Source organism: Gigantopelta aegis, chromosome 12 (genome assembly GCF_016097555.1).
Source record: "Gigantopelta aegis isolate Gae_Host chromosome 12, Gae_host_genome, whole genome shotgun sequence".
In the NCBI taxonomy this organism is placed as follows: Eukaryota; Metazoa; Mollusca; class Gastropoda; order Neomphalida; family Peltospiridae; genus Gigantopelta; species Gigantopelta aegis.
Window position 1 is genome coordinate 46,902,618 of NC_054710.1, and position 27,518 is coordinate 46,930,135.

The 27,518-nt window shown below is 36.3% G+C and overlaps 1 protein-coding gene across 5 annotated transcripts; it reads right to left on the reverse strand.

Annotated features, from left to right (window-relative positions):
- Positions 1-1,222: 1,222 nt before the first annotated feature.
- LOC121386872 (GA-binding protein alpha chain-like) lies at positions 1,223-24,604 on the reverse strand. 5 transcript variants are annotated; one of them, XM_041517903.1, is made up of 11 exons: positions 24,392-24,604; positions 21,587-21,719; positions 19,708-19,882; positions 16,822-16,906; positions 14,753-14,830; positions 14,163-14,276; positions 11,884-12,096; positions 8,338-8,403; positions 7,661-7,759; positions 4,010-4,233; positions 1,223-3,162 (listed from the first exon to the last, which is right to left on the reverse strand). In XM_041517903.1, the coding sequence occupies exons 2-11, from the start codon at positions 21,709-21,711 to the stop codon at positions 2,971-2,973; spliced, it is 1,371 nt and encodes a 456-aa protein (XP_041373837.1). In that variant the 5' UTR covers positions 21,712-21,719; positions 24,392-24,604; the 3' UTR covers positions 1,223-2,970. The 5 variants fall into 5 exon arrangements, with proteins under 5 accessions (XP_041373837.1, XP_041373835.1, XP_041373839.1 ...); XM_041517901.1 differs by having other exon boundaries at positions 14,753-14,833; positions 24,392-24,603; XM_041517905.1 differs by having other exon boundaries at positions 7,661-7,744; positions 24,392-24,602.
- Positions 24,605-27,518: the final 2,914 nt, after the last annotated feature.

A 27,518-nucleotide genomic window follows, 5' to 3' on the forward strand; every position in this document is an offset into this window, starting at 1 on the left:
TTATCAAGCTTACTATAAATCCAAAACGGCAACCCTCCCCACCTCAAATTACAAAAGTTTATGGCTGACAACCAGAATTCATTGTCCACTTCTTTCGAAAATGGGATAGTCCATTATCAATTTCTCTCTCTCTGTGTCTCTCTCTTAAAATGATACTGATGAAAAGAAATAAGGGAACATGTGATATCTGATATATCACTGTTAGAGTAGTTAAGCCTGTATAAAATACACAGATATAATGTGGAATTGAATATTAGTATGGCGGGATGTAGCCCAGTGGTAAAGCGCTCGCTTGATGCATGGTCGTTTTGGGATCGATCCCTCTCGGTGGGCTTATTGGGCTATTTCTCGTTCCAGCCAGTGCACCATGACTGGTACATCAAAGGCCGTGGTATGTGCTATCCTGCCTGTACGATGGTGCATATAAAAAAATCCCTTGCTATTAATGGAAAAATATAGTGGGTTTCTCTGTAAGACTATATGTCAAAATTATAAAATGTTTTACGTCCAATAGCTGATGATAACTAAATCAATGTGCTCTAATGTTGTTGTTAAACTAAACAAAACATGACTATCAGTAATGCCAGTATCACTTATATTCCTGATACTATGGATGAGGGTTTCGGTTACAGTCAATATTTGCTGTTACTGTGTATGTGTACCCGTATATCTTTCCATCAGTATATTTTACAAGGATATATATGAAATATGACCAATGCAAAGCTATATAATTTGATAAAACAAAATACTATTTCTGAAAAATGAGAAATGTGTTAACCTTACGAAACATGTTTTTTTGGAAAGCATGATTTTGGATAGAACCTGTTCTTATTGTGAGCCAATAGCTATCAATTGGTTATCATATGACTGCTAATAAACAACTAAACCATGCAAAATATCTCATGAGATTATTACTAAAAACAAAACAACCGTTACACAAAAATAAAATGCTTTTAGGGTCAAAGAAACTTACGAAATTCTTTAAATGCCTTGGAGTTGAAATTAAAATCTTAATTGAAATATTCCAAAATCATGGTCATTCTGTTTTTTAGTTTTGAAATAAATTTCTTCAGAATGTCTTGTGTCAGCTTTTATAAACCTGTGATGTTTATTTTTAAAAATTAAATCACTAATCAATTTGAAACTACTATTTATCATATTAAAACAGAGTTGAAATCTCAATGTTCCTATGTAAACCTCTGAAATACAGTATCAACTTCTGTAACAGTCACAATATATATATATATATATATATATATATATTTTTTTTTTTTTTTTTAATGAAGCAATTCTGTGCAATGATGATAAACTGATAATGACAAAACCCTTGACAAACAAAGAGCACCATTAGTTGCAGTACTCATCACCCTAGACGTGAAAGTTGTTCATATTAAAGAAAGGCACAATTAGTATATTAGTTGTTTGTACACGCACACTACATACAATAATGAACACTTAAGAACTTCCGAACAGTCGCAGGTAGGAGCTCCATGCTACAAAACACTTTTAAGGCTACAATCTTCAGAGTTCCTAATAAGGGGACTGTACTCTTCACTTCCGAAATAAGTACTTTCTTCCACAATACATTTTTAGCTTAACAACTGCCTACGGCAAGTTATCACCAAGATTTTCAATATATATATATGAGGCAGTTGTAATTCGCTAATATTGACAAAGAAGCTATAACCTCAGTATTATCAACAATAAAGAGAAGATATTGTATAAAAACAAAATACCATTAAAGGGATCATTCGTTGTTTGCTGTTACTATAACATGTTTCCAACTAATGCCTCTTTAACGGCTAAAATTATATGTTAAACACATTTTAGTTTTGAGGGGGTCAGCTCTGTGTTCCCTCAACTCTATTTCTCCCCAACACTATGTTCTATCGAATGAATGTTTTAAAGTTAGGGTTAGGGTTAGAGATAGAGCCGAGGGAACATAAGACATGGTTCCATTTTTGAGTATCAGTGTCTTTATATCCAGTACAGGGGATGTATTTTAATTTTTGGGTGGTATGGTAAGTGTTGTCTTCAGTTTAATAACAGAAATTGGGCAAGGTGTCATGGCAAACCAGGTAGGGCATCACAGCATTTTTTTGCCGCTGACATGACATTTTCCAACCAAAAAGGGCAAACACGGCATTTGATGTCATTGTCATGGTAACATTTGAAACTTGCCAGTGTGTTTCTGATCATTCTAATGTTTGTAATAGCTTAAACTTCATTTCACTTCCTAAAACAAACATTTTAATGTATGAAATTAATGGGAGATATAATCCAGTTTGGCCCACAAACATTATTACAATACAAAAACACCTAATAATATATATTATACAGAAAATTATATTCTAGCACAGAATTTTTTCTTTTTTAAGGATACTGCTGGAATCATAAAGATAGTGTAATACCGATTTTGGGGGATTCCATGTCATATTATTTTTCCAACCTAAATTCTGGTATTTGCGAAAACATGAAATCCTGCTACACATGAACATTTAATTAATAAATAATTTTAGTTATTTAAAATACCATCTGTTAGTCAGAAACATGTCACAATAGCTGCAAACTGAGGAACAGTCTCTTTAATGAAACTCATCCTGTGATTCCCAACACATTTGTTTACAATAAACAGTAATATTCTCTTTAAGTCTCAAACCTTGGAATCACATCACATAAACTACGCTGTTGTTCAAGTATGACTTCAAGAGATGAGGGCACCGTCTGCAACATACCGGTTTCATCCGCTAATTTCACTTTACGTTACCATTGGCAACACGTTATTTTTGCTTACGCACACACTCATACACGAGAGCTTCCTTATCACAATTCTGTGTAAGTATCAGGATTTTTTTTACACATATGATTTTACATGGGTGATTTTATGCATATGATTCTCTTACACAAGTGATTTTTACGCATGTGATTCTAGATGGGCGATTTCACACAGATGATTTCCTCGCTAGACTATCATATCGTCTGCACCGTCTGTGTTTTCTGCTCCACCACCCGACGCAAACCGACCGGTCTGATTGAGTCCCGTGCATTGTTTAGTTTGCGTTCTATACACTCGCTGACCAGTCTGTTCAACTCCCCAGCACTGTAACCTAGCAACATCTTGAGGTCACACACAAACTTGTAGACGAACCTCTTCCCATGAACCTGAAATAAACATAACATCATTTAAAAACCTAGCAGTAAAAAAAACCCATAAATATTAAAATGGAAAAATACTGTCACCAGTGAAAAGCATTCATACCAATACACGGCTAGTTTTGGATGAGCCAAAAATTCTACCAAATTATCTACTAAACTTATATCAGTCATAAACAAATATCAGTCATTATATAAACGATGGATGGTACTGTGATTGTGTAGTTAATGAACAATAGTTAATGAACAAGGAGTTTGTAGGCTAGTAATAATTTCCGTTATGTTCATTACAATTTAAAGCCATCCAATTAGTCCAGCCGTAATAATGCCAATTTGTTAATTTCTCGATAAACGTACAAATAAAGTCGTCTGGGAGCGGCATATCTGAAGACGTCACTTTACATTGGTACGTTGCCTTACTGAACTTCACTGTTTAAGAACCCCCAAAATATTTCAAAATAAAACATGAAGTTTTAGTGTTATTATTAGTATGTTTCAAATATAATTACAAGGAAGGAAAGAAATGTTTTATTTAACAAGGCACTCAACACATTTTATTTACGTTTATATGGCGTCAGACACATGGTTAAGAACCACACAGATATTGAGAGGAAACCCGCTGTCGACACTTCATGGGCTGCTCTTTTCGATTAGCAGCAAGGGATAGATCCTACACCGACCGCGCATCAAGCAAACGCTTTACCACTGGGCTACGCCCTCCTCACCCCCATAATGATAACGATTCACTCAGTTTGTAGATGGAGTTTTTTTCACACCCCGATGAATGTAAAACAGATAATTAACAGTTTCTTATCTCTGGTTACTGAACTTGTTTTTCCTTTATAGAATCACATACCTTAGCGATCATGTCTCCATCGTAGTAGTACCTCAGTGCTCGACTCAGCTTCTCGTAGTTCATGGTGGGTTTGTTCTTGCGCCGCCCCCACATCTGAGCGACCATCTCCGGGTTGTTCAGTTTGAACTCGCCCTCGTCGCCCACCCACATGATGATCTCGCGGCAGTCCTTGTCCGTCAGCAGTTCAAGCAGGAACTGCCACAGCTGAATCTGACCGTTGTTACCTGTCAAACAAAACAACGATGTCAGCTACACCATATAATTTACTATTAATAAGATACAGAGTAATGCACATAGCCCCGTTTTAGGTAGCGATCTTGGCACTAAGATCAAATTACGGTCTTTGCGCACTTTAAAGGAAACATGTCACGTGACCTATATTTGGTACCAACCATGTACAATTAATTATAAATTGAATCACCTAAAAATAAAAATTAAAATTAAATTAATTACTTAAAATATCTCCATAAAACAACCCCAGATACGAGCTCTTAGCGGAAATTGCCGATCTTTAATGAGCTGGGCAATCACGAGGTCCATGACGTCAGAGACGTGTCGCTTGATCTGAAGCCTTACACTTAAAAGCATTAGTCCGTACCACTCATAAAGAATCTAAGACTTGCACAGCTTACCAAAACAATGAGTGTTCGTTCGCAAAACGTTTTGCCGTATCAATTGGAGCTGTTAGTAAATGAAGAAAGACACACATTTACTTACAACAGTGATACTGAAGAAAAAACGGATAGCGAGTCGGAGGGTGGAGAAACCAATGGTCGACCAATTTACAGCCCGGAGCCCGAAAGTAACCCAGAGACAAAACCAAAACCCGGATGCTAATGCCGAGGTGTATACTGTTCATATTTAGCATAAAGATACACCTCGATATGATGTATTTAAATATGTAAAAAATATAAATGTAGGACAAACATTTTTTTTTTTTTTTTTTTTAGAAAATATCGCATTTTTCATGTTCGGGCTGTTCATAATGAAATCTGTATGCACAGTGTAAACAAATGCTCTAATTTACGACAAGGCGCTTCACTTTCATTAACCTGACTTGTAAAACAACATAAATGACTTGAGAGTATAAACAACTTTTTAACTAAATATATTTCTATTTGCATCAATAGAACGAAATGGGGTTATAGTATTTTTCTCTCTTAAAAAAAAAGCAGCATATTATTAGGCCTATTGGTAGGGTGCGTTAGAGTGAAAACAACCACTCACGATACCCATGTGATAATTTTCTTTTCTTTGGTACTACGTAATTGGTCAGTTTTGTAATTTTAGATGGGAAAGTCTACTTAATCAAGGGTTTTACAGCATTATTTACAGTAATGAAGCAGAGCGGCTGATAATGTCCATTAACATTGTACTATAGTCGCGACAGGTTACGCTACAATACCCTGTGATCTTAAAAAACTGGCAAGTATTTTGTACGTATGTCTAGACAGTGGTAATCACGTACCTGGTCGATACCCTGCAATATACACTTGCCAATCAGGAAACACATGTGCAGGACACGGAAAGAAAGGACCAATTAACTAAAATAACACTCCGATTCTCAAGTCAGCCCGTGGATGAAACATAATAGTTATTTCGACACCGACAGTAGTGGTTTATTTTTAATTGAACTTCGTGTTACTTTGGGGCTTCGGGCGATGAGGAATGTTTTTGTGACGTACTCCGCCCGAAGATTAAAATCATTATTTAAAATTATTTTATTATTTGTGCCAAATATGTACAATGTACACCTCGGCATTCGCAACCGAGTACTGTTTTTGTCTCTGGGTAACGTTCGGGCTCCGGGCTGTAATAGGCTGACACCAAAGTACTATGCGGTGTTGGTGTCCAATCTTTTGTTTTGCGATAAAATACACACGTCTTTCTTCGGATACAATCCTTTGGAAAACCGTAAAAAGACAATCCCGATCGTTTAAACTGTTTATTTTTACACCCAAAGGCCGTGCAGTACGGCACTGTTGGACTGGAAAGATCGTAAGCCCCTTACTCCATATATAAACAGTTAACAACAATGGAAGAGTACAGCGGCTCTGATGTCACTTCCCTTTTTCCCCGAACACTCATGAATAAATATGCATAAATCGTACTTTGATACTGATTGGCATAATTTCTTCATTTTAAGTTAACTACGTGTATTTTATTGTTATAAACTTATTTGTATATTATTTTTATATCATTTTGCTTTTAAAATTAGCTATAATATGGTCTCGTAACATGTTTCCTTTAACCTTCTGACTACTGCAGGCAAGATATTTCGCCCGACATCATGCCAGTCGACATACTGTACACTGTATACAATGCATTCCCCCAATTCATATTTCCCACTCTTTTGTACATGACACTCACCGGAAACGATTTACTAACAGGAAACAGTTTATTTTACAGCATGCTAGCTTTTGTTTGTTGTTTTTCAGTGGAAAATAGCTTGGAATTTTGAGTTCAAAAAGTGGTTTTCAGCAAGTATTTTCTCTTGACATGAATGGCAGCACGTCATGGTTATTTTCAGGGATCGATAGCTGATTGTGACAGCTAATTTAATAATAAATTTGATCGTTTTAGCAACAACGAAAATCACCAAAATATTGCAATATGAATCGTAGTTCGGGTTTTAAAAAGAATTCTGGTCAGAAAACCACTGTTATCGGGAATAATGGACATAAATAGTGGACAGCTGGCCACAAATGCCCGTAAGTAAACACAACTTTTTAGAGTTTTTGCCTAATTTTAATCACCATTAACTGATCTAAAATATAAAAATTACAAAAATAATACTTACTGATTCATATATGAACTTTATTTTATGTATTTATAAAACATTTAAGTGAATATATGTCAGTAAAAATTATAAACTTGTACCCACTCCAACATGGTTTTTGTCAAAAATTAATCTAGTAGTCACGGTTAAGGTGATTTTAGCACTTCGCTTCGTAAACAGGGCCCAGGACTCTATACAATCAAACTTAGTATAACCTAAAAATGGGTTATGCCAAAAATATCTGCATAATCTGCTTTGGTTGACATAACCTTTTTCTAAAATTTATTGAAAAAGAGAAAGACGATTGTTAGGGCTGATTATTCTATAAATTTTACGTAAATGGAAAAATTGTTTATTCCCAATAAAAGCAAATAATCAAGTTAAACAAACACAGTCTTCAGAAGAAACATGCTACATTAGCAGCAAGGCATCTTTTATTTGCATTTTCGAGGGGATTTAAAGCCACCCCCTACTCGAAGCAAAATTTCTTCTTCTTTTTTCCCCAATATATTTTCTACGGTAGCATCTTTTGACCCCTAAAAACTTTGCTCACCACAATACAGACCCCACCCTGCACGATTTTCTGCAACACGTACCTGGATTTCAAGTAATTATAGAATATTAAATGAGCTACAGTTAGTAAAAATTGAAAATTATTTCATTCGGGACATAAACATGATATAAAATAATAGCGAGTTTAATATCCTATTTATTACCCATAACTGATCTTAATTTATATCACTCAATTCGTTTGGTTGACGATTTCTGTAAGGTTGTAGTGTGCCAATCAATGATATCATCGTGTGACGTCGAAGTGTTACATCCCACTTTGATATGTACCAACATATTTTTAACCTGATGGGTAATAATACCTGTTCTGTTGCCAGGCGACAGTCTCTCATCACCGGTTATTCTCGGAGATCGTGGCCGCCAGGACTTGCTTGTTCCTCGTCGATCTGAGACGGAAAAAACTGTTACATATTCATTAGGGAACATTTTGTTTAGCATTGTGGCATGATTTGTACGCATCTTTCAGAAATTGCTACATAATTATAAAATATTAGAAACAGTAGCTGCTAATCAGGTTTTCAAATTAGGTCGTTAATAAAAAATTTGAAAACAAACTATACCCTGTTCATAACATATATTATACTGCAATAACTTGAGTAATATACATATTATTATGGATGAATAACAAAAAATGTAAAAAAATTTTTACTAGTAATTAAATTCCCAAATCCGACATCCATTGGCAAAACTATTTTGATCCGAAACTAAGTTATAGGTTTTGACATTGGGATGGCAGAAATTTAATTATCCAAATTAATTACATTCTCTCAAAATGGGAGTATCATCCTAACAATATTTCTAACCAAGTCATTAAAAAAATTAATGCATTACTGTTAGCTTCTTTTTTGCCTTGATCTTAAAACTTAATAATAGTTTTAATCCAACTATACCTAATTATTCAGAGTATACTGATTTTCTGATCCGACAACCATTTAATCATTTCTGAATAACTTGGTGTTAAGTTAGTACCAGTACTTACGCTCTGTGTCAGATGTGGAGACTGTGATCGTTGTAATGGCCTGTGGAGTGGGCTGCTGCATGACAGCTGAAGATTTAAAAAATATTAATATGGGTGTAATTGAAAATACCACTGGCATTTTCGTAAGTGCAATAAATATTAAACATGACAGGCATCGAAATAAGTGGAGAATGATCATTCAGGTTACCAGGTGGTTACCACATACTTTTACAGCAGTCAGTTCTAACCAAATTAAAACATGACAAATCTGATTCGTTATAACATACCAGGGGCAGTAACTCCATTATGGCCCTCTTTCATTTGAGATTTTTTGTATGCAACTCACAAAAAATAGATGTATCAAAAATCATTCCTATGGTTATCAACAGCAGTGATTTCATATAAGCCAGTTTTAAACATCCATCTTCCATTTACCGTGCTGCACCAAAATTGACCCATAAACTGTCCCAAAGAACAACATTTTCTTGAACATCCTCACCCATATGATATAACTCAAGAGGTTTTTCACCTCTTGCCACCTTCAAACTGTCCCCATGTTGTTGTTTTTAGTGACCAATATGTAACTATCTAATGTTATGAACACACATGTCTTCACCACAGAAAATTGTGACTTTGTTTACATGGACTGAATAATGAAATGTTTAATGACACTCTAGTACAAAAATACACATCGGCTATTGGATGTCAAATAAAGATAGTGTGTGGATTTTAAAATGAATTAATGTTCAGAGACACTCCCGTATGAAAAGAAATATCAGTTTAACTGTTACGAGGTGTCAAAGTAAATTAAGTATATGTAGTGTTTTCCCTAGCTTGTTTTAGCATGGTGCAGCACCATGCCTCAATAGTCTAGCACCATCTTGCCTCAATCAGCGCCATGCTACCAAGAGGGGATGATTTTCCATTTCAGATTTTGACACATTCCGTTTCAGATTTCTGCAAATTCGGTTTTTTCCCGTTTTTTATTCAATTAGTGTCATGTTTTATTGTTATAAACTATATACATTTGTTTTATTGTTCCAGCTCTGAGTTGGTTTACTATTGCTATTTTTTTTAAATACCTGTAAAAAAAAAAAAAAAGTGTATAAAACGCACCACTTGGTTCCCACCTTCATCCGTAAATAAACCGCACCTTTAAATAAGCCGCGGTTAAAACAAAGCCACAAACTTAATTACAGTTAATTATTGTTTGTATTTAATAATAATAAAGAGATCCATTCTCCCTTAAATTCAAACAATAAATAATTGTTGATTGTGTGGCTTTCAGTTTCATTTCATCTGATGGATTATGGGTAAGTTTCATTTATAAACAAAACACACCGTTGACAAACCCCGCTATTTTCCCGAAAATATGAACAAGAACTTTGGTAATGCATTGTTCGTAATCTTACATTAGTTGCCAAAAAATATGTATAAATAAATAAATACATGACAACATTTTATTAGTTCCAGTATGATTACAAAGCATGAACCAAAAAACCCCCAAAACAAACGGGCACACATAAGAATTACTAGTACTCACTCGATTACACATTGTTGCTCTGTAACCTAACTAGCTTGCCGTGTGCACAAATTATATATTCAAACGAGGTCGGGTCAAGCCAGTGGTAATGAACTGAAACTAAGCACTGTTCTGTCGATCGTTTAAAGTTTCGACATTATTTTATAACTTTAAAAAAAATATATTTGCCTAGAATTATATATTCAGAGCCGGTTTAAGGATCAGCGGGGCCTGTAGCACAAATAATAGCTGGGCCCAATTCCCAAGATATATATTTTGCAACCCCCTCGGGGAGAGGGAAAAATGACCTGGGGAAAATGTACACAATGCCTCACCGCGGGACCCCCTGAACCGCAGGGTCTGTAGCACATGCTACATGTGTTACAATAATAAACCGGTGAGAAGAAAAGTAAAATGCTATTTTTGTGTGCAATTTAGAAAACAATCGGTTCAGAAATAAATAACATGTAGTAAATTCCGTAGCATGAAAAAAGGCGTTCCCCGTGGGACGGACTATAAATGTGAAATGTTTCCGTACAGATTAATGAATATGCCCGAAGTTTTACGAAATTACGTTTTCCAACGAAAGCGTCGTGTAAATTGGCTATGCTTATGAATCGTAACAAGTATTATTGAAAAATATCGAAATTGAATGTACTAGAAATCTTATTATATAATCAACATTCTAAAATTGTATTAGTACATGTTTATTTTTATATTTCAAGTTAAATTTCACTATGTAAAGTGACACGGGTAAACAGTCACATGCTTTGTTGCAAGCTTACGGCAATTAAGTGTAACTTCCGAGAATTAATGGTTCTGAAAATATTTAGGCATACAGTGCACTCCACGAATGTTCGCATATCAAAACACTATGCGTATATTATCAATATTGAATCTTAAAACTACCAAGGTTATTTTTTAAAAATCGCAAATTCCGTTTCAGTTACTAAATTCATCCCCTCTACTACCCTGAGATTAAAATAGCCTTTTTCAGTAATTAATTCTAAAATTGCCTTTATAAAACACCCAAAAAGGTATTATTAATTAATAAAATATGCCTTTTATATCTTTTGCCATTCATTTGTTAAAGCAAGCACATAAATTACATTACTGTTTATTTTAATTGTTTTTGTATTTGTAATGAAAAACAAGTGCCCCGAAAATGGTGAAAATGCCCCAAAAGTGTTTGGTCTACCATGCCTTGCCTAATTTCTAGGGAAATTACTAATATGTAAAAACTGGAGCACATGAATTCTTTATCTTTTTAAAAAATTTGTTTTAATATACTAGTCGTAGTGCATTAGTTGGAAATGTGGAAATGGGTCCACTGAGGGGATTTGATCCTAACGACCCAAGCACTTCACGTTAGCACTCAACCAACTGAGCTAGATCCCACTCCTTCAGTGTAAAAGAAGAATGGAGTTACACGCCCCTGAAAACTGCTGCATCACCTTGTTTGCTTGTCACTTGTGAAAGTTTAGCTTTGCATAACCTATATTTGTTTCATGGGTTACCCAAATTACTTGCTGCCAAACTTATATACATGCTATGCAAATTCTCAATTCTCGGAGGCCTATCGTTAACAGTTATAGTACTGGAAAACAACTTAAAACAAAGACACACTTTCCAACAATATATTTTTACGCATTGTTGGCCAAGAGAGTGGGGTTTCTTTTTCTCATTTTTCATTTTTCTTTGATCTTACATTCACGTAGTACAGACATACAATGTGGTTATAAATACAACATATAACAGATTTACAACAGATTTTTTTTATTTATACATACACAAATATCGTGCGATGCACTTATGACCGTTGCTCAAGAGTTGCTGCATTCAGCAATAAGAAAATCGACCTGTGCTTATAAAAACGTTAGTCTCTAAACTCAAAATTTTCAATGACGTGACACATGCAGTTTGCATGGTGTTGCCATGACGTTAAAAGTCTCAGACTCTTTATTAAATTCTTGAGTCTAGACTCTAAAACATTTTATAAACACAGGGCCAGATCCGTCTTCTATCAAGAAACGTCTTGTACATACCAACAAATTTGCATTTTCTCAGTAGTTCGAGATGAGTCCAGAAGATATCGCCGGGGTCGTGTGGGATGAGTTTGATGAATGCTGGGTGTGTCAGTTCACACAGCTGTTTGCCTGTGATGGCGAAATTCTCCATGGCGACATTCTGTAGCTCAAACTCCTTGATCGCCCACTGAATCCAGTGTTTGACGTGAACTTCGCTCCATAGAAATGGATCTATTATAAAAATAACAGTAAATACAGATGTTAGAGATGATTCTTTGCATAGAGACATTCTGTAGCTCAAACTCTCTCTCCTCAGAAATGGACCTATTAAAACAAAATAGCTGGTGACATTTTAATGATTATTCTTACTAAAAATCATTAAGTTGTTCACAAGTCAAATTAAAGTTTGTTTTGTTTAACGATACCACTAGATTACAATGATTAATAATGATCATCACCTATTTTTTCAAATTAGCAAAGGATCTTTTATATGAACTTTCCCAGACAGGACAGTACATACCACAAAATATGATATTATATATATATATATATATATATATATATATACTCTTCAAAAGAAGAAACGCAAAACCACATTGTCGTAACATTTGGAGAATTGATTTAATTATTGAATGGTGAGTCCGATAATTACCAAATGTTGCAGGATTGTTCACAATTCACTCTAGTCCATTGTGAGTAAGTGATAGGACACACCACCAAGGTCAAGGTCATCTGGAGTCAATACCGGGTGTGGCCTCCGCGTGTGTTGACAACTGCCTGGCACCGCCTGCCCATTGAAGCAACCAGAGTATGGATGACGTCCCGGGGGATGGTGGCCCACTCGGCCTGCAAGGCTGCTGCCAGCTCGGGCAGGGTCTGGGGCTGTGGTTGTCGCTGTCGGAGGCGTCGGTCCAACTCGTCCCATAGATGCTCAATTGGGTTCAAATCCGGTGATATCGATGGCCAAGGAAGGACATTAATGTTGTTGTTCTGTAGGAAAGCTGTTGTGAGACGTGCTGTGTGAGGCCTGGCGTTGTCATGTTGGAACACTGCGTTGGCGTTGGCCATAACTGGAACGATGTGTGGCCGGAGGATCTGGTCAATGTAGCCCTGTGCATTCAGGTTGCCCTGCACGTGGACCAGGTCAGTTCTGCCAGTGTGTGAGATGGCTGCCCACACCATGACACTACCCCCGCCGAATCTGTCCACTTCCTGCACGCAGTTTGCCGCATAACGTTCACCACGACGCCTATACACGCGACATCTTCCATCATGACGTCGGAGCAGAAATCGGGACTCGTCACTGAACCACACCTGTCTCCATCGCAGTTGAGGCCATTGTCGATGAATCTGGCACCACTGCAGTCGGAGTCGACGGTGTTGTGGTGTTAAGATGACACCTCGAACTGGACGTCTGGCACGAATTCCTACCTCACGTAGGCGGTTCCGTACGGTCTGGTCGGATATCCTGCGCAAACCTGGTATTGCTGCGGCTGTGGAGGTGGCAGTAGTCAATCGTTCCCGAAGGTGGCGTACCCGGATGTAGCGGTCCTGCCCGGGGGTAGTGAACCGTGGTCGACCGGATCTAGGGAGGTCACGTGTTGATCCATGTTGCTGGTAACGGTCCCACAGTCTGGAGATGGTGCTTGGGGACACATGGAATGCCCTGGCAATGGCCGTTCTGGATTCGCCTGCGTCTAGTCGGCCGATGGCATTGTTTCTCTGCGTTTCACTGAGACGTGGCATGTCCTGGATTGTCAACTGTCGGTCAGATACAGAGGCCAGGCAAGCGAACACCCTGCACTTTTATACTGTCGGTGTTCATGTTGCACGTGCAGACAACGCACGTGCAGTGGTGACATGGTTTGCACGTGGCTGCGTTTTTGCGAATATTCACATTTTGGAACTTTATTGTACAGTAGCTGCGTTTTATCGAATGTAACCGTGGGAATGTGTTTGGGACATGCAATGACCTTATATTCACAAAGCATGAACCGGTAGGAAACATAAAATCGGAGTTATAACCCATTTGCGTTTCTTTTTTTGAAGAGTATATATATATATATATATATATATATAAATCTAAAGGAGGTATTAATTCTATGACCTATGCACCCCAGGCAAGTGATCTACCGACTGAGCCAGATTCCACCCCTCCACTGGGCAAACAATGGGCGAGTACGTGAGAACGTACCGTATGGAATCTTCAATCTCTCCTGTTCCTGTCTGAAGTTCTGATCAAAACTAGATCCCACCCCTCCACTAATGAGATAACGGGTGAGTGCGGGGGAACGTACCGTATGGAATCTTCAATCTCTCCTGTTCCCGTCGGAAGTTCTGATCGACAATCCACCGTGTGATGTTGTCCGACTCATCCTTTGTCTGGCTCGCTGGCTGATTCACGGTTCTCACTGAAAATAAACAAGAAATGTAACATAAATAACACAGCTTTCTGGAAACAAATCTTTAAAAAAAAAAAAAAAAAAAAAAAATCCCATGTGTTCAACCTTAAATTCCTTAGGGAGAGGCCTTAATATAGGCTCATGCCTGTTGGCCGATCCCAAAACCGTATATTTAATGGTTAATAAATATTGTTTAAACCAACCTTAAATTCATAAATTTTGTTATCAACTAATATTCAAAGAAATTAACTGCCAGAGGGTAAAAGTATGTATCCTAAAAAATTTGATGATAGTCAGAGAACTACTGTTTAAAATTTGTTAAAGCACATGAAATGCAGTGTTCAATTTCAAAATATTTAAAAGCCATAACCACCTAGTTGGGGCACTTATTGTCTGTTTTGTATTTATTACCTTCACATTATTTTCTGGCAAAAAGCCCGAGAGCTTTTCGCACTAGGCCTCTGTTTCAAGCCCTGCAGTCTTACCTTCCTCCACGGTCTGGTCCTCCTCCAGCTCTTCGGCCGTCTTCAGGATGTCCAGGATGTTGATCTTAGCAGGAACGCCTGCTGCAACAAAACTTAGATTTAGCACCACACACACCAAAGTTAAAAGTCTGTTTTAGCGAGGAGAACACTTGCTACAACAAAACTTAGATTTAGCACCACACACACCAAAGTTAAAAGTCTGTTTTAGCGAGGAGAACACTTGCTACAACAAAACTCAGATTTAGCACCACACACACCAAAGTTAAAAGTCTGTTTTAGCGAGGAGAACACTTGCTACAACAAAACTCAGATTTAGCACCACACACACCAAAGTTAAAAGTCTGTTTTAGCGAGAACACTTGCTACAACAAAACTTAGATTTAGCACCACACACACCAAAGTTAAAAGTCTGTTTTAGCGAGGAGAACACTTGCTACAACAAAACTTAGATTTAGCACCACACACACCAAAGTTAAAAGTCTGTTTTAGCGAGGAGAACACTTGCTACAACAAAACTCAGATTTAGCACCACACACACAAAAACATTTGATATACCATTGGGACATTGGTTTGGTTGGATGTGGGGGGGGGGGGGGGGGGGGGGAAGAGAGAGAAAGGCCCATCCCACCAAAAAAAAACATCAGAAAATCTATCCACTGAGGGGGTTTGATCCTACAAATCAAGCATTTGAGGCAAGTAATCTACAAATCGATCTAGATCCTGCCCCACCAGACCAAACAAAGTTTTAACAACACATAGAAGTGAGCTATCGTGAATGAAAGAGAACAAAACATCACACACAGATGAAAGCAATGGGGTTTTTTTAATGACTGAAACAAAAATTAATTTTTTCACACTTCTATACAAAAAGGAAAAGAAATTTAAATAATCAAGTATACTCTTTTTATGAGTGATATTTGTATAACCTCTAATTTGGTTTCATTTCTCTAAAAATACATTATGTTTTAAGAAACGGGTTTGCCACAATAATGAAAGCTTATAAAGAAATCTTTAGGTGATGTCACATGATATGAATTAGTAATGTTTGTCTTTTCGCAATTGACTATTCTCGTATGGGAGAAGTAGTATTGTATGGTGTCACTTTTATAAAGAAACACTCAACAAGGAGAAGCTACTCTTAATATGTATTTTTCAATGCTAAGCCATAGTTATCTCCCTTGCAAAAGACCTAAAAATGTGCAATACAAATTATATTACATATTAACATACTCCTGCATATCTAGTAAGATCTTGAAATTAATGCGATTATAATATTAATGCGAAAAATGCGAGTTCATGTTATTAACATCAATAATATGACGCATTTATTTCTATGTTTTGTCTATCCAACATTATAAAAAAAAAAAAAAAAAAATTAAAATTCTAATATATTTATAAAATAGAACTGGAAAACAATTCATCATTGGCGAGACAGACTAATTGCCCTATAGTCCAGCAAGATACCAGCCACGTGTGACGATTGCAGTCTTTTGCCACCCTGTCAAAAGCCTATGTGATTCATTGTGCGTGAATGGGTTTTAGCACGCTAATCCTGAGGTCGACCATTTCTTTGTTTTTACTGTTCAAGTTCGCTGTAACTTTGCATACCACTTTGTGAATTGTTCTTTCATTATGACTTTGAAATCACTGTTCCAAGATAATGAAGATACAATTGTAATGGTTCATGTATGCTAGGTAACTATACATCTTATGTAAATTATTGCAAAAATATGTTTTGAGTTGATCTCACCAAAAATACTATGGATCATAAACAGGTTAATTGATGTGTACACAGACATGTTATTGACTTGATCTCATTGAAGACCCATGAACTCGGATTTAACAGAAAAGTACATAGACGTGTGTTGTTAGAAAAGTAATATTTTAACGGGAGGCCACTCGCATTAATTTCATATCGCATTTTAGTCTGCCTACCATCACTCGCATTAATTTCATATCGCATTTTAGTCTGCCTACCATCACTCGCATTAATTTAGGAACATGTTAATTTCAGGATCTACAGTAAACTATGAGGACACTTAAAGTACAGTTAAGAATTCTCCACTCACCTGGCTGTGACTTGACCTCCAGGTTGATCTGAACCATCCCGTCTCCCTGTACACACTGGTCAACCAGGCTCTTGTTTTCATCCAGCTGTAACAACAACAACACGGCTAATCAATAACGCTTACACTACACGTTGTAATATACTAAATAACCATCCTGTCTCCCTGTACACACTGGTCAACCAGGCTCTTGTTTTCATCCAGCTGTAACAACAACAACACCGCTAATCAATAACGCTTACACTACACGCTGTAATATACTAAATAACCATCCCGTCTCCCTGTACACACTGGTCAACCAGGCTCTTGTTTTCATCCAGCTGTAACAACAACAACACGGCTAATCAATAACGCTTACACTACACGCTGTAATATACTAAATAACCATCCCGTCTCCCTGTACACACTGGTCAACCAGACTCTTGTTTTCATCCAGCTGTAACAACAACAACACGGCTAATCAATAACGCTTACACTACACGTTGTAATATACTAAATAACCATCCCGTCTCCCTGTACACACTGGTCAACCAGGCTCTTGTTTTCATCCAGCTGTAACAACAACAACACGGCTAATCAATAACGCTTACACTACACGTTGTAATATACTAAATAACCATCCCGTCTCCCTGTACACACTGGTCAACCAGGCTCTTGTTTTCATCCAGCTGTAACAACAACAACACGGCTAATCAATAACGCTTACACTACACGTTGTAATATACTAAATAACCATCCCGTCTCCCTGTACACACTGGTCAACCAGGCTCTTGTTTTCATCCAGCTGTAACAACAACAACACGGCTAATCAATAACGCTTACACTACACGTTGTAATATACTAAATAACCATCCCGTCTCCCTGTACACACTGGTCAACCAGGCTCTTGTTTTCATCCAGCTGTAACAACAACAACACGGCTAATCAATAACGCTTACACTACACGCTGTAATATACTAAATAACCATCCCGTCTCCCTGTACACACTGGTCAACCAGGCTCTTGTTTTCATCCAGCTGTAACAACAACAACACGGCTAAGGCTCTTGTTTTCATCCAGCTGTAACAACAACAACACGGCTAATCAATAACGCTTACACTACACGTTGTAATATACTAAATAACCATCCCGTCTCCCTGTACACACTGGTCAACCAGGCTCTTGTTTTCATCCAGCTGTAACAACAACAACACGGCTAATCAATAACGCTTACACTACACGTTGTAATATACTAAATAACCATCCTGTCTCCCTGTACACACTGGTCAACCAGGTTCTTGTTTTCATCCAGCTGTAACAACAACAACACGGCTAATCAATAACGCTTACACTACACGCTGTAATATAGTAAATAACCATCCCGTCTCCCTGTACACACTGGTCAACCAGGCTCTTGTTTTCATCCAGCTGTAACAACAACAACACGGCTAATCAATAACGCTTACACTACACGTTGTAATATACTAAATAACCATCCTGTCTCCCTGTACACACTGGTCAACCAGGTTCTTGTTTTCATCCAGCTGTAACAACAACAACACGGCTAATCAATAACGCTTACACTACACGCTGTAATATACTAAATAACAAATGACATTATCATAAAATATGACAGTCTGGCAATACAACAATAATATACAAGAGAAAGAAGGAAAACGTGACAAACTAACAGACAAAGGATTAATTTTTATTTATAGTCCGTCCCATTCTCAAATAAAAACTTTGGTTTGATGTAAGAAGAAGAGTAAAAGTGATCTGGATGAAACACAAAAAAAAAAAACTATTTTTGTGTACGGCTTAGAAATAAATAGCTTGGCGTAAATCCCATAGCATAATAAAGGCATTCTCTATGCATCAGTACCCTAAACATTTAAGCAGTGTTTCTACCAGAAAGAAATTTTTGGGTATGGCGCTATGGAATTGAATGCAACCACAGTCAACATGGGGTATGGGGGGGGGCCTCCCCCAGAAAGAAAATGGGTTACGGTTAGGGTTAGGTTTAAGAAAATCATACAGTAATGACAAGAGTAATTAATTTTGTCAAAAGGTTAACTTAAAAAATATATATCTGCAAACAAATTTGGGTATGGCACCATACTCGTTTTATCCTCTGGCAGAAACCCTGTTACAGTTGTGGATTTTTACCTGCAGGTGCTCTGAGAAGTGAACATTTGCGTAAACCCTGTTACAGTTGTGGATTTTTACCTGCAGGTTCTCTGAGAAGTGAACATTTGCGTAAACCCTGTTAGAGTTGTGGATTTTTACCTGCAGGTTCTCTGAGAATTGAACATTTGCGTAAACCCTGTTAGAGTTGTGGATTTTTACCTGCAGGTTCTCTGAGAAGTGAACATATGCGTAAACCATTAAGGGGTTACGCAAAAACTAATTCAGGTAACCTATTTTGTTTTGAATTAACCCATCATGAACATGATGTGCAGTTGGTGTAGGATCAATTCCCGTCAGTGGCCCCAGTGGGCTATTTTTGGTTCCAGCCAGTGCTCCACAACTGGTGTAACAAAGGTTGTGGTATGTACTATCCTGTCTGTGGGATGGTGCATATAAAAGATCCCTTGCTGCTAATCAAAAACAGTAGCCCATGAAGTGGTGACAGTGGGTTTCCTCTCAATATCTTTGTGGTCCTTAACCATATGTCCGACACCTTATAACTGTAAATACAATGTGTTGAGTGTATCGTTAAATAAAACATTCCTTCTTTTCATCATGAACCTGTAAATGATGTCATAAATTCAATGAGTGAACGAAAAATGGGTTACACAAACTATACTTAACGCGAGTGATGCGCGAACGAAACTATCGCTTTTGCAAGTTTCAGAGGAATGGATTTGCTCCCGTTAACCTCTCTTAAAAGACAAACATGGCCAGTCCTACCTGTATACTGTCCTGAAGGAAGAAGAGGTGGTCGCCAAGGCAACACTGCAGCCTGACCTCGAGCAGTTTCTTGAGAGTGGAGAGTGGCTCTGCGATGTCCATGTGCTGAATGATCAGATTCTGGTACTGCGGGGGCGGCTGTTGAGGCTGGATTACCTCCTCCTCATACACCACCCTGGAGGAAAATAGTACACTTGTAGTACTGGGAACTGGGTCAAATTACATGGTTATAAGTTTGTATAAACTGATCAACTTTTGAGTTTGATTACACAATTGCAGGATGTCCAGCAAACCCTTATGAAAAAGTAGGACAAAAATAGGATTGAAAATATATAAAAATAGGATAAATGTAGGATCGCTGGACAGCCTGCAATTGGCTACAGGATACATCAGCTTAGAAAGGATTTCAGGGTTAGCTCTGGGTGATCAGAAAATTTCTCCAAATTATCTAAAAAATGCAAAACCCATAGCTATTTTCCAAGAAAATATCAATTATTACACTAATTTTGTTCGCCAAATTAACCGTACGACTACTGCAGGCGAGATATCTTGCCAGTCAACTTACTGCACACTGTATACAGTGCATTCCCCAATTCATATTTCCCGCTGTTTTTCACACAACACTCATCGGAAAATATTTTCGCTTGACAACAATGGCGGCACATCGCGGTCATTTTCAGGGATCGATAGCTGATTGTGACAGATAATTTGATAATAAATTTGATCGTTTTACCAACAACAAAAATCACCAAATATTGGGATATGAATCGTAGTTGGGTTTTTTAATTCTAGTCCGAAAGCCACTGTTATTGGGAATAATGAACATAAATACTGGACAGCTGGCTACAAATGCCTGTATGTAAACGCAACTTTTTCGATTTTTTGCCTAATTTTAATCAACATTAACTGATCTAAAATATCATAAACATTAGAAAAATACCTGAAAATAATACTTACCAATTCAAATATGAACTTTATTTTATGTATTTATAAAACATTTAAGTGAATATATGTGAGTAAAAACTTGTACTCACTCAAAAATTAATCTAGTAGTATAAAGGTTGAAAACACATTTGTCAACTGTTCTTAAAATTTACAATTGGTGAATTTGGCGAGTGGCAGAACTAGCCCTGGATTTGATTCTGAGAGTACTGCTAAAAAAATACTTGTGTCCTACCAGACCCAACAAATTGTAATATTTCCTAAGTTCAAGGGCCAAAATTCTGTGAAAAAATTACTAAATTGTCATGAATTAGTCATATTTGATCTGTAACAGTGCATGATAAAGCTATACACAAAATTTCAGCTCAACATCTCGAGGCATTGTGAACAAAACTCCAGAAAACATTTTTTCTTATTTCCTAAGTTCAAAAAGCATAAGTCTGTGAAAACAATTATTAAATCATCATGAAAGTGACACATAATTTGTAACAGTACATGATAAAGCAATACACAAAATTTCAGCTAATATCTCGAGGCAATCATCAAGAAAGTCAAATTTTATTAAGGATTTAGTTTAGAACTAGACATCAAGAATAATTATTTATATATTTCCCAAATAATCATTTGTTATTAATGAATGAATGAATGTTTAACGACACCCCAGCACAAAAACACACATCGGCTAAATGTAGAAACAACAACAAAATTCCAGGACTTTCCAGGAGGTTAATTCATTTTTTTAGGAGTTTTAAGCTTTCCAGGGTGAATTTTTTTTAATTTAAAGCACTTTCTAGGATGCGTGCAAACTCCCAATTACTCAACTCAGCTGTTCTACATTAAAAAAAACACAAAACATATTAAAGGTATTTTTACATGCAAACTGGGGGAAAACCATGTTCTATTTTTATCTTTGGAACTGTCTAGACTGTTTACAAACCCTTCATCAATCATGAGTTCATCGGTGTCCAGTCTCAACTTCTTTTCATCTTGCTGTATAATCTCAATGGTTTCTGTTACGCCATCTTCTGTTTCTATGGTAACAGGTGACACAGCACGCTTCATCTTTCATCCTAAAAATGTTCAAGAATACATTAAACAAACTGTCCTGCTATTTTAAGATATTTTTTTACAACTAACAGAGCCTTTTTTAATGACTAATATTATATATTAAATACATTTTGTTGTTCAGAAAACCAGTGTTTGTAAAAAAAAATTGGTTGTTAAAAAGGCTGCAATTGTCAGAAACTTGTTATAATAGCAGCAAACTGAGAACCAGCTCTTCAAACTGTGTTGTGTTCTAATTTAAAATTGCTGACAAAATCGTTTTCCTTTTTTTAAGCTATGATTTTTATTACATTTTGTTCTTTTCATATTTAACTAATAAAATATTTGATAATTAAAAAAGCTTTCCAAATGATTCATTGCTAAAGCATTAGGTTTAACAGCAAATCCACAACAACAACAACAACAAAAAAAAAAAACAGAAGAAAAAGAAGAGGAAAGTCATTAGCCATGTCTTACAGACATTAACGATTAAAATAACCATTTGAGCTTTAGCTGCACATTTATTGTTTGTGAAATACAAATTAATTTTAATCAAGCAAACACATTTCATAAAAAACTTGTCAAAAGTTTAATTCGAGTTAGAATGTTTAAAGAGCTATTAGATAATACTGTTTTGTGTTGTTTTAGCTAGAACTAATTATTTGGCTACAATTATTGCTCAGAGTTTATTTGTTTTATTTAAAACATGAACTATATTGTTTACGTTTGTTTTGTTTAATGACACCACTAGAGCACATTGATTAATTAATCATCAGCTATTGGATGTCAAACATTTGATAATTCTGACATTCTTCAAGGGAAACCTGCTACATTTTGTAGTGATTTCTGTACAAATTAGGCAAGGCATGCTAGACCGAACACTTTTGGGGCATTTTCAACATTTTCTAGCACTTGTTTTTCATTAAAAATACACAAAAATTAATTGAAATAAACATTAATGTAATTTATGTGCTTGCTTTAATAAATGAATGGCAAAAGATATAAAAGGCATATTTTATTAATTAATAATACCTTTTTGGGTGTTTTATAAAGGTAATTTTAGAATTAATTACTGAAAAAGGCTTGCTTAATCTCAGGGCAGCATGGTGCTGATTAAGGCAAGATGGTGCTAGACTATTGAGGCATGGTGCTGCACCATGCTGTACACTGGTTTTTTAACAAAAAAATTCTTTAGAGTAACCATGGAAACAAGTTATTTTAACTAAGCTAAAGTTATTCTAACACAATACACACAACTTCCTTGTCATGTGATTTCCTTGTTTCTAGTCACAAACATTTAAATAGTCATCACATGAAAGTGACCAAACAAAAGAAAGAACCCAGGTAAAAATATATACCGGTACTTCCTTTAGTATATTATGTTTCTGTGACACACCTGTGTCATGTCAGTGCAAAAAAAGTATATATATATATATTATTTTTAAACTGAACCAAAAAACCCTATTTAAAAAAATCCCACAATAACCCAAATAATAATAGTATACAAAAAGAAAAAAAATAACAGAGAAAAATTAGTTTGATCCCCAGCTATGTTCAATACTCAATAGACACTGACCCCCCCCCCCCCCCCATAACCTTTTAACTATGACTACCTTAGCCTGGAACAATGGAAAATAAAACTTGGGCATTTTAAAAACTTTTCATCAACTAATAATCAATTAGTAAATGCCAACAGTTATAAATACTTATTTTTCTACCCCAAGACACTCTGATATTAATGATAAAAATAAATAAAATTTTAATTTGTTATGAAGGCCGATGTGAGGATGTTATTTGTCCATTAAAAATAAAATAACAGGGATAATGTAGCTGGAACCATGACCTATAGTCCATCCCATCGTCTTACAAAAAAAAAAAAAAAAAAGTAAATAATTTCAGCTTAGTGTGACATAAGAAGAAAAGTAATTTAGTGTTTTAGAAATTTATGGAATTTACTGAGCATATTGTTTTCTACATTGCACACAAAAATAGTTGGGATTTTTTTTTTTTTTGAAATAAATACTTTTCTTCTTGTCAGACCAAACTGAAATTACTTACCAAAAAAAAAAACATGTCTGTTGGATGGGATGGTCTATAAATAGGCCTATGTGGTGGGTTTTGGAGATGGCCAAACAGTTACTTTTGCATTATAGAAAACTATTTATAAATACGTCTCCATATTGAATAACTGATCTTTTTATTATTACTTTTGTTTCATTGATATTCAATAGTAATGGAAAACATTAGGACAATCTTAAATTATAAAAACATATTACATAAACCAGTGGTGGGATCGTGCGTACTCAGTTACTGTACTGATGTAAAATCCCGCCTGCTTTCTATTCGCCATTATTTGATGTCGTTTGCCCCAGTTTCGATAGCGGTTCGCAAGAAACATGGCGGCCATTTAAGTCTAGCCACGCCAACACTAAAATCGAACGAAGGTACTGAAAATGGAGATTCAGAAGAAACATATTTCGAAGATTATTAAAAGTTCAAAGATGAAGAAGATGATGAGAGGAAATAGATGTCTGCTCGATGTTTATTTCTAAAACTTCCGGCTGAAAATCACGCACCACATCCTGTTTGCTATCGAACACAAACATGCGGCCCCGGTGTCTGAATTATCAGACGACTTTCACCAAATACAATCAAAACTATCGTAAAATTGAAATATTTAAATGACCACTATACTTACAAATATGTTCCTGGTGTTTTTCGTTTTAAAATTCGCCTAAATTAGGAAAGGAATGAACCGGAAACCTGTGGTAACGGAAATTGCACACAAAGCGCAAAATTTCTTCAGATTCTTGTCACGTGACTAAGTACTCAAGCATCCGCGTCCTTTGACCCTACGTATTAGCATATTTAACATTATTGTGGACCAACCATTATAATAATAACAACACAAAGACATTTTACAAATATCTTTCATTTATTGTTAGCAATGTTTGGGACACAATATGTGATGGCTCGTGATTTGACTCCGTCAGCGATTTACATTTAATAAAACGAAATAAAAAGAAAATGTATTGGGCCTTAGAAACGGGTTCCATCAACGTTGCTTCCCGCCAAACATATTTAGGCCTACTGATGTTTATTTTGAAAATTAGTAAACATATCTCAGAATAGGGCCTACATGCCCATAAAAACGTATAAACAAATAATTTGATTTACAAATAGAAATAAATTATTTAAGAAATATAGAAGATGACTAACAGGTTAAATGCGTGACATCTGTTTTCTCATACGTAAAGCAGGTGGCTGAAGTGCTTTAAAAACATAGGAAGGAGTGGGTTTATGCCAAGAGTTAAATAAAGTTTTCAAAACAATGGTGTTCTTTTATTTATATAGTAAAATGAGTCATCCATTGCTTGTTTATTTTCAGCAGATGGTTTTCCAGATCTAGTAAAAACATGTTCATAAGCGTATAAGACGGGAGGGCAGGGGGGGGGGGGCAACTGCCCCCCCCCCCACCCCAGTCATGGAGAAAGTCCTCAAATTCGGCCAAAAACAAAAATCGGGAATAAAGAGCTGGCCTGAACACTTTTTTCACTATGTATTTTCATCATTCTACCCACAATATTAGGTATAATCCATTAAAAATGCGTGGCGATTCGTTTGCAACCATATAGCTGTCTGACAGTAGGCTAATGCTAATAGGCCTACATATAGGCTTATGAATAAACGTTAGGCCCCTATAAGCCTACTCAATCTAATTAGATTGCCTTTAGTCCGGGATCCAAGGGCTTGAAATTTTGGACCTGACTCCGCACAACATACTTTTGCTTTGCTTTATTTGTTAGAACAGACCCTTAGGGTAAACAATTGGGTGATCTGCTTTGCTGGAAACATTGCAAACAAAAAATATGACCATATATTCATGTATACTACTTTCTGTTAAATCGAGGGCTCTGTTGAATCGGGGCATTTGAGATTTCATCAATTGTTTTAGCAATTAACACACCTAGAGTATTATTACTTTCCCAGTTCGACATGCAGAACTACTGACAGCAACCAGCCATGAAAATTGAAGTATATCCATGTTGTTTTTAAATTTTATTTTCGCATTTAATTGTTTTAATTATTAGTAGACCTATCCATCGGTATGTACATTAAAATAACTGTAGTTTTCGTATTTTATAACTATCAAACTCTAAACGTATGTCAAACTGTTGTCTGTATGTGCATGTTTATATTTACATGCATATGAGTAATGTCAGTAAAACTAAAATTACATGTCGATCTTTTTTATGGAAGCAGATAGACCTAAGGGCTGTAAAAATAAAACCGTAAGAGAAAAGGCAGACCAGTAATGAACTTCACATCAAAATACTGTGTATTAATACAGCATATAATTTCAGTGTTTTATTCAAATAAATATTAGATGGTTATTTAGATTTTAAAATATGAATAGGGCCTAATAATTAAAATTATTAAAGCTATGGAAAAACAAAGTTTGTACCACCGTACATTGAAGGTAGTATTTTAAACACCTTGCAGCAGTCTGAATATTGCTAAATTTATAGGAATAAATACTGGAACAGTTCCCTTTTTATCATCTGCTGTATAAGATATATTCAACTGTGCGAATGTCAGCTATTATTTTAATTGTTATGATGTCCTTATGCCATTTTTTATTTAGTGCGCCGTCATCGACCAATTCTCAGGAACGCTTTTGACCTTGTTGGTCCATTTACCAATTTAGAAAGTATATTTAATTAATTAATAATAATACATTTGCTAGTCAGTTTTAATATTAGTGCTGCAACAATAAACCGGTATACCGCAGTATTGAACATCTATATACCGGCCTCGGTGGCGTCGTGGTTAGGCCATCGATCTACAGGCTGGTAGGTACTGGGTTCGGATCCCAGTCGAGGCATGGGATTTCTAATCCAGATACCGACTCCAAACCCTGAGTGAGTGCTCCGCAAGGCTCAATGGGTAGGTGTAAACCACTTGCACCGACCAGCGATCCATAACTGGTTCAACAAAGGCCATTGTTTGTGCTATCCTGCCTGTGGCAAATAAAAGATCCCTTGCTGCCTGTCGTAAAAGAGTAGCCTATGTGCCGACAGCGGGTTTCCTCTAAAAAACAGTGTCAGAATGACCATGTTTGATGTCCAATAGCCGATGATAAGATAAAAAATCAATGTACTCTAGTGGCGTCGTTAAATAAAACAAACTTTACTCTTTTTTTTCTCTTTTTTTTCGCAAATCTATACGAACCGCGGTAGTTTCGCATATCGTAATTTTTATACGTCGTTGTTTTCTTATATGTTTTACCAGAAATAAGTTGATGTCTTTGAATAAGTTTCTCCATTTTTTTTTTTGTAAATTGAAGAAAATAGCCCCCCCCCCCCCCCCCCCACCCCCCACATTTATAATAAATAATTACTATACCTTGAGAATCCCGAGGCGGGACGTAGCTCAGTGGTACAGTGCTCGCCTGGTGCGCAGTCGATCTAGGATCAATTCCCGCCGGTGGGCCCATAGCGCTATTTCTCGTACCAACCAGTGTTCCAAAAATAGTGTATGTACTATCCTGTCTGTGGAATGGTGCATATAAGAGATCCCTTGCTGCTAATCGAAAAGAGTAGCGACAGCGGGTTTATATCTGTATCGTCCTTAAACAATATCAAATGTATCGCAATAGTTTTGACGATTTTATGGCATTAAATATATAGTTATTATTATTATTATTATTATTATTATTATTATATGTGAGAGAGAAAATAAAGTATGCAAGTTTGTACCACGCCCTATAGAGGTAGTTGGTTATATCACAGTTCAGTAGAAAATATGAGAATAAATAAATTAAT